Genomic DNA, 9,375 nt, shown 5'->3' on the forward strand with positions numbered 1-9,375 from the left:
AGGAAGGAAGGAAGGAAGGAAGGAAGGAAGGAAGGAAGGAAGGAAGGAAGGACAGAGGACATGATATGGACCTTATTCTCCATTAACTAGTTTGGCTTTTCTAGATTCCACATATGAGTGAGATCATACAATATTTGTCTTTCTCTGTTGGACTTATTTCACTCAGCATAATGTCCTCAAGTTCCAACTATGTTGGCACAAATGACAGGATTTCCTTCTTTCTCATGGCTGAATGATATTCTATTTTATATCTATACTACATATTTATCCTTTCATCTGCTGATGGACACCTTACAATGTGATCACCTTGCTAATTTTAGTAATCATCTGTCACCTCGCAAACTTATCACAATATTATTGACGACATTCCCTTTCTCCTTTCCACCATTCCCCCATTCCCTCCCTTCTGGTAACCATCCCTTTGGTCTCTGTTTCTATGAGTCTGGATTTGTTTTGTTTTATTTTATTTGTTTCTTTGTTTAGATTCCACATATAAGTGAAACCATACAGCTTTTGTCTTGCTCTGCCTGACATTTCACTTAGCATAATACTCTCTAGATTTATCTATATTGTCGCAGAAGGCAAAAGACTAATTTGAAAAGATATATGCACCCCTATGCTCACTGCATTATTTACAATAGCCAAGATGTGCAAACATGTGTCCATCAGTAGATAACTAGACAAAGATGTGGCACACATACACACACAATGGAATATTACACAGCAATGAAAAAGAATGACATGTTACCATTTGTGACAACATGGATGGATTACTTTTTCTTAAAATATTCACTCTTTTTTAGTGAGATAACATTGGCTAATATCATTATATAAGTTTTAGATGTACAATGTTGTAATTCAATATCTATATGCACTATAGCATGCTTACCACCAAAAGTTTAGTTTCCATCTGTTATCATATATTTGACCTCCTTTACCCATTTTGTCCTACCCGCTCCCTATTTCCCTTCTGATAACCACTAATCTGTTGTCTGTATTTATGAATTTGCTTTTGTTTGTTTTGTTTTGTTTGCTCACTTCTTTTTGGGGGGGGGGTTTATATTCCACATGAGTGAAATCATGTGATGTTTGTCCTTTTCCTTCCAACATTTCACTTAGCATAATACCCTCAGGGTTCATCTACGTTGTTGCAAATGGCACTATTTCATCTTTTTATGGCTGAGTAATAGTCCATTGTATATATGTACCACCTCTTCTTTATTCATGGGCACTTAGGTTGCCTCCATATCTTGGTAATTGTAAATAATGCTGCAATGAACATACACACACACACACACACACACACACACACACACATCTTTACAAGTGTGTTTTCAAATTTAGGGGGTAGATACCCAGAAGAGTGATTGCTGCATGTTATGATAGTTCTATATTTAATTTTTTGAGGAACCTCCATACTGTTTTCCATAGTGGCTGTACCAATTTGCAGTCCCACCAACAGTGCATGAGGGTTCCCTTTTCTCCACATCCTTGCCAACACTTTTTATAACTTATCTTATTGATAATATCCATTCTAACAGGTGTGAGGTGATATCTCATTGTAGTTTTGATCTGCATTTCCCTAAAATATTTTGCCATTTAATCTGATGCTTTCTGAAAGTTTTTGATGGATATTTTTTATCAAGTTAATGAAATCAATGAATTCATTTAATCATTCAGCAACTATTTACCGAATACTTACTATTCAAGGCACTTGGGACATACTAGTGAATAAAATGGGCAAAAATTTTCTGACTCAGTAGTCCTTAAATTCTAGTTGGGGAAGACAGTAAATAAGCAAGATAAAAAGCAAAATATAAACTAATTTAGATGATAATAAATACTAAAAAATAAATAAAGGAAGAAAGGGAAGTAGTGAGGGTTAGCAACAGGGGAGAGGTTGCAATCTTAGACAGAGTAGCCAGAGAAAGGCCTCACATAAGAAAAGCTATCAGAAAAAAGATCTGAAAGAAGAGAGGAAACAGGCCATGTGCATAAAAAAGGGAAGGTACTCCATTTAAGGGCAGACCAAGTGAAAAGGCCCTAGGGTGGGAGCTTGTTAGGCCTACTTGAAGAACAGCAAAGAGGCCAGTGTCCAGTGAAGTTGGTGAAGAAGAGAGTAGGAAGAGATGAGAACAGAGAAGTAAGGTGGGGTCAAATCACACTGGTCCTTGTAGACCTCTGTGAGGACTTGGGCTCTGAGTCTGAATAAGATGAGAACGTTGCAGGATATTGATTAGGGAGAGACATGATATGACTTACATTTTAACACGATTGCTCTGGCAGCAGGTGAAGAATAGTCTGGTAATGTGAGAAATGAGCATAGGAGTGGGGAGAATAATCTGAAGCTGTTGCAGCAATATAGGCTTTGGACTAGGAAGAGGGCAGTGGAGGTAGTGAGAAGTGGACAGATTCTGCGTACATTTTGAAAGGTAAACTGGACAGAGTTGCTAATAGATCAAATGTGAGGGTGGAAAGAAAGAGAGGAATCAGCTAGGATGGCTGTTTGGCCTGACCATTTCAAGTTGCTAGTGAGGTTTTTTATGATTAGAAATTGATTTTCACTGACTACTTCTGCGTTTATCTATGATTATATGGTTTTCCTTATCTAATTTGTTAATGTGGTGAATTACATTATTACATTATTTTATTTTTTATACTAAATGAACTTTGTATTACTAAGAAGAGGACATCTTGGCTATTTTTTTCCATCCTCTCTATGCTTCTTTATTCCTTCATTTGTTTTGTACGTTACAATATTTGGAACCATATTTTTTCCTATTGTTTATCTCCGAAAATGTATTACCACCATATCTTATGTAAATTGATTTTTAGGAGCAAGTATGTGGACCTAACTACCATTTGGAACATTATTTCTACAGGTAAACAAGTTTTGAATTCCAGACAGCTGGCTTCCCAGTGAACTTCAGAAACTAAGTATTCTGAGATTGGGGAAAAATACATATTTTCAATGAGAGATTTCCCAGGACCTTCAGTTTCCAGCACAATTTTCTAAAACCTTCATCCTCAGTAAAATGCAAGCCAGGACATCTAGTCTCTGTCTTCCTATGTGTAAATGATAATGCAGTGATGTTTCTTTTTAAGGTACCCTCACTTGAGCCCCAAGAACAAGGAGTCCTTTGACGTGGGCTGTAACCTCTTTGCCAAGTTTTCTGCATACATAAAGAATACACAAAAGGAGGCAAATAAGAGTAAGACACCTTTCTTTAAATCTCTGTTTTTCTCATTTGTTCACTCATATTTTCACTCAGTTAAAATAGGATTTTCCTCAATATATAATATATGTTGGGGAATACTCTTCCTCTCGTTCTCTACTCTCTGAAATTCCCTTGTATGGAATTTGAGTAGACTTAGAACCCAAGATTCAATATAGAAATTATCAGTTTAGCTCAATTAGAGCATTGGCATGCCAGGTATAAACTAACTGCAGGACTGAATTTCTTAGCTGCCCCCTCTCAACTTTCCCAGTCCTGTATACCTTTAAGGTTACTGAAACCATAGCACATACCATCTCCCACAGACATTCTTGAAGTTTACTATCCTCTGAGTCATGAGAGCTCTTAGTCTCTGATTCCACTTTCTGACTCTTCTGTGTTGAGTGATAACATATCACTTTTTTTCTCTTTGACCATCCTCCCAACGCACCTCCAGAAAAGTCCAAAAATATTTCCATTCATCATTTGATTAAGCATCTGACTCTGTCTTATAAGTGGGTAGTTGAGCATTCTAGTAAACTATTTAGATTTTTAAGACCAAGTGTAAGCAATGAGTATGGAGATATCTAAATGTGTGAAAAGCATATTGAGAATGTATTTAGTCAGAAAGACAATATATTTATAAGTAACCCTATAACTTCATTACCTCAGATTTTGAAAAATCTCTACTCAGAGAATTTAAGCGTCTGGATGACTACTTAAACACCCCACTTCTGGATGAAATTGATCCAGATAGTGCTGAGGAACTCACAGTTTCCAGAAGATTGTTCTTGGATGGGGATCAGCTGACACTGGCTGACTGCAGCTTGCTACCCAAGCTGAACATTATTAAAGTAAGTCTATATAGGGTAGGCTCCAGTGGTTTGGGAGGGGTTTGGGAGTTCCCAGCATGAAGCACAGTGACCATTCATTGTGAGGTTCTTATATGATGGCTTTCTCATCATCATTATGTGTGATGTATATCTCCCTTCTCTCCTTGGAGGAAAATTCCATGATCTCCTCTGGGAAGCATAAAAACTTGTTTCTTTTTTCCTATATCAAGTGTTTTCCACTGTCTTCTCTGTAAAACAATAATAATACTACCCATTTCACAGAATTGTTGAGAAAGTTAAATAAATTAGGACATGTAAAAGGCTTATAACAGTGTCCAGATCATAACAAGCGATAAATAATGTGGATGATTAATATTATTATAATATAATCACTAACAAATTTTTATCAAACCGAACTTATCCTATTGCAGTTCCTATGCCAGACACAGAGAATATATGAAGAAATAAGACAGTCGGGACCCTAAACAAACTCTTAATCTAGTGGGGAGATATGCACTTTTGTTCTGTGCTTCCTTCTTCTAAACGTTCATAATTACATACTTCATAAATATAAATATGATTGCAAGCATATAGCTTTGTCCATATTTGTACACAAAACATTGAAATAGTAAAATCAAAATTCTTTAAGCTTATTTTGTAGTGCTTTTGTGTATATAACATGTCCACAGTGATCTTGACTTTTAAGATATGTTTCTACACACTAGGCATGTCACCGATGCCTTTTACTATCAACTGCTTTTTCCTCTTTTTTTCCCCACAAACTCTAGGTTGCTGCTAAGAAATACCGTGACTTTGACATTCCAGCAGAATTCTCAGGAGTCTGGCGCTATCTCCACAATGCCTATGCCCGTGAAGAATTTACCCATACATGTCCTGATGACAAAGAAATTGAAAATACCTATGCAAGTGTAGCTAAACAGTAGTTAGGACAGCTTTTCCAGTAGAAAAAGCTCTTTTCACTTGTTATCATGCTAGAAAGGTTTTTAGAAATAAGAATATGGAAAATACTGTTTTCTCTATCTAACTCTCTCATGGGGAAAAAAAAAAGCTGTATTTTCTGTATCCAGTTAATCCAAACTATCTGGCCACTGTGTATTTTAAAGGTCTTCATGCTTTTGCTTCATTTTCTTTATTCCCATGGCATAACCACTGCAGTCATAACCACCAAAATCTTAAATGACATGGAAAACATCAAGGTCTTTTGCTATTTGATTGAATTCCTAGAATGCATCATGTGTAAGCTCAACAGATGGCTGAAGTTACAAATGACATAAGTAGAGCCACGATCTCAAACTGCTGCTTAGAAACAATTCCATCTAACTCATTAAAACAGTTTTACATTTTTGTTAGCTTAATATATTCAGTAGTTTATTTTTGATACAAATAATGAAATCAGAGAGTGAGCATATCAGAGATGCAAATCCTAAAAGAATGATTTTTATAATCAGCTCTAGGAAGGGATCAAGACCAGCTGGTCTTAGAATGGCATTCAACAACTGGAAATATGGCTGCCTTATAGTCAGAGATGAGAATATGACCTTTCTAACTAGGTTACATTGTTGTTAAAGGAATAAGCTTTCATTAGATAAAACATAATAATTTTTTAATTGAAAGCAAATATATGGCAAAGTTGCAAATAAATCTGATCTTTTATTCAATAGAAATAAAAAAGGAAACTAACAAATTTGACTGACCATGAGGTCTTGTTGCTGTTTTTAAAAGGGCAAGGCACACTGTCCTTAGAGGATAATCACAAAGCTTCCTGCAGAATTTTACATGTTCCATTACTATATGTATTCAAATTTAAGTGTTAAAATACAATCGAAGCACTCAAATCTGAAAACAAAAGTCTGAACTTAACTATTGGTCCTTCAAAGGAGAAACAAAGTTCAGCCTCTAAAATGGGAAATGGTTTTATTGTAGGCTTTGGGGAAAGGTCGGAGTTTGAATAAAATTTAAACGAAGCAGTGTTTAACTAGGTTCAAAGAAAAGTAAGGTAATGATTAAAAGGTTTACAGTCTTGTGCATAGAAAGGGCTCCTGTCGTTGGAAACCACAGAGTTAAGATAAATGCATAATGTGGTTGGTGCCTTGTCTTTTCTAGAAGACCCTTGATCTGAGAAATTGAACCTAGACTATATGGTGGGGTTGTAGCTTCTCTGAATAGCTCAAATCCTCCTATTCTCATTGGTATGATTTCAAAGACTAAAGTTTTTTTTAAGATTTATGTTTTAAAGAACAAAGCTGCTCAGTACCATGCCCTTACACTTATTCATAGAAGCAGTTTTACAGATTACACCATACTTAAAGTGTATTCATACCACCACAAAGTTACAGCATATTGCAAGATGGGCACTTGTGATAAGTAAGTGTTATCCAACTCCACAGGTCTGATATAGCTCAGAATTATCCTTTTATATAAAATTATTATCTTCTTAGATACATCAATATAATTCAATTCAGCAACTACTTAACTACTTACTCTGTTATTATTATTTAATTATTTAATCCTCACAACAACCCCATGAAGTGTGCAAAACCATAATTCTGCCTCATGCCAAAGGAATAATCCCTGTTCCCACAAAACACATCGTTCAGTAATGGAGACAGGTTATGTAATTAAAATACATATTTTTTATGAGAAGAATAAGCACAAGATTATGTAACAGAAGTACATCCTATGTGTCCCCCAGCGTGACCTCAAACAAGTTTCATTTGGTCATATAGCCTTTGTATAGCATAACGTCTAAAAATTGTGAGAGATGTGTTCTTATGAGCAGGAAAAATACAGGCCTTACACACATTTTTTCCCAACTTGGGCAGACACATGACTCCAAGTTGAGCTCCTAGCACCAGCAACCTATTTCTCTACTGATATAAATTACCCAATATGGGAAAGGGAATTTTTACCTATTGGGGACACAGTTTTTAAAAAGAAAAGGATTTTTTTTCTAATTGGGAAAACATTACATGTTGAGGTAAAAATAGATAGTGGAATAGAGATTCCAAACAGAGAAATGTATGAAAACTTACTATCTGATAAGGTGGCATTTATGATCAGTGGTGGAACACAACACAGCCAAGTTCTTTGCCACTTTATAACAAGAGTGGCCTTTCTTTCAATTTCCAATAACATGTTTCTCATTTCCATCTAAGATCTCACCAGACACCCTCTAACATTCACATTTCTAGCAACACTGAGTTCATGATTATTTCTGAACTCTACAGCTCTCCTCTTTTCTCTCTGAGCCTTCGTTAAAATTGCCTCTCACAGCCATATTTCTAGCATGTACTTCAAAACTATTTCAATCTCTACCCATTACCCACTTATGAAGTCTCTTCCACATGTTTAGGTATTTGTTATGGCAGCACCCCACTCCTCAGTACCAAAATCTGTCTTAGTGTGCTCAGACTACCATAGCAAAATCCCATAAACTAAAAGGTATCAGAGCATAAATGCTTCTATGTCCAGACTTTTAAAAAATATCTTAATTTAAGGTCAATAAAGTCAGTTAAGGTTTGGTCAGGTTCTGACAAGAGCTCTCTTTCGGGCTTACAGACAACTTGAGACATTCAGGTAAAGGAAATGATACCTTGTGAACTCAGCAGAGTAAGGCATAGTGGATCTGGTGTTCATAAGTTAGGGAATTTCAAAAAGACTATTTAATAAGACTTCCAGATCACCAAAGACAGTGGTATCTGCTGTGTTTCCCAATATTTCCTCCAAAAACAATACAGAAAAACAAGAAAAAAAATTAAAAGGCACTAAAACCTAACTTGAAGACAGAAAAATCCCAACCTCAATATCACTCTTAAGTTTAAAAAAAAAAAAGGAAAAAATCCCAGCAAGTAGTCTCTCACATTTATGCTGCACCACAAACTTTTGTAGTGAGCAAGGGCAGGCTGAAAAAAAAAAAAAACGTAGGGAATAATGGAGCTGATCATGGGCCCAAGGTTGATCTAAATTCATTGAAAAAATAACTCCACCCCAAATATGAAAATATTTTTAAATGCCCTGGCAGATCGAAGCACAGAGTACAGGGAAGTAACTGAAAAGTATGCACAATTTGAAGTAGTGATCTTCAAAAGACATGGCTTCTAGGGACTAGATAAAAGGCAAAAAAAAAAAAGTAAGAAACAAATTTTGATAACTGGTATTAAAGGGAAAAAAAGGAAACAAAAGGAGAACATTTAGGGTCTTACAAGAAAAAAGAATCAAAAAGAATTCCCTCACCAAAAAATGATAAAGACTCTGGACTTTGAAACTCTGGCAGAAGATGATGTACCTTTAAACTAGAAATATTATAAACCATCATAAATCCACAAAAAGACTAGAAGACCCTTCAGTAAAGCTATACAATTATTACCAAAAAATCAGAAAACAAGATTCAACACATCTCAACTGATAAAACATTCCATTTCAGAAAATAACTGTGAAGCAGAAAAAAACTAAAATATATGCAATGAATATTTGGGGGTATGAAAAAAAAATCACATTAATTCAAACTTTAAAAAAAATCAAGAAAAAAAAGAGAAGATAAATGGGGAAAAAGACACAATTATCTCAGAAGATAAAAGATTTCCAAGGGAAAATAGACTCAAAAAAATTTAATAATGTACATTTAAAAAGGCAGAAAAATTGGTGAATTGAAAGAGAAGAAGGATTAGCAGTTGTATAATTGGAATCATTAGGGAAGAAAAACAAAACAATAGAACAGAAATGACATTTAAAACTGTTCAACTATGATCCAAAAAAAAATTTCCAAAATTAAAGACCCCAATCTACACATTTAAAGGTTCCACTGGGTTCCTAGAAAAATGAACCAAAATTATCAACTCCAAGAGATAGCCTAGTAAAACTATTAGACATGAAAGATAACAAAAATATATTCTCAAGGCTTCTAGGCAAAAAGATTAAATAATTTATGAAGACAGATGAATTAATCTGGCATCAGGCTTGCCAAAGGACAACATAACAAAACAAGGCAATAGTGAAAACAGCATTTTCAAGAAACTCAAAGAAAGAGTATGAACCAAAGATTTTTTAGCCAGTGAAGCTAGTCTTCAAATACCAAGGTAATAGAAAATGAAAAGTTTTAAACAAAACAGAACTTAGAAAATTCTGTTCCCATGTGCCCATAAGCAATTTTAAAAATGTATAAGTGCAATAGTTATGCAAACATTACTGTTGCAAGAAGCTATGTGATGGGTAAAATGGACCTCTTTGTACTATTTTTGAAACTTCTTTCAAAGGTAACCACTAGAAAAAAATACAAACCTTTCTGAATACTACAGTAAATAAATAAA

General features: G+C 35.0%; 1 protein-coding gene across 1 annotated transcript in view; it reads left to right on the forward strand.

The window, feature by feature from the left end:
• The window catches only part of CLIC2 (chloride intracellular channel 2), a 16,285-nt gene extending 10,507 nt beyond the window's left edge, over positions 1–5,778 (forward strand). Inside the window, exons 4-6 of the mRNA XM_006905811.3 lie at positions 3,106–3,212; positions 3,888–4,069; positions 4,837–5,778. Coding sequence (XP_006905873.1) covers positions 3,106–3,212; positions 3,888–4,069; positions 4,837–4,992 — 445 coding nt within the window. The 3' untranslated portion in view covers positions 4,993–5,778. The remainder of the gene's footprint in view (positions 1–3,105; positions 3,213–3,887; positions 4,070–4,836) is intronic.
• Positions 5,779–9,375: the final 3,597 nt, after the last annotated feature.

Source organism: Pteropus alecto, unplaced genomic scaffold (assembly GCF_000325575.1).
Source record: "Pteropus alecto unplaced genomic scaffold, ASM32557v1 scaffold821, whole genome shotgun sequence".
Lineage (NCBI taxonomy): Eukaryota > Metazoa > Chordata > Mammalia > Chiroptera > Pteropodidae > Pteropus > Pteropus alecto.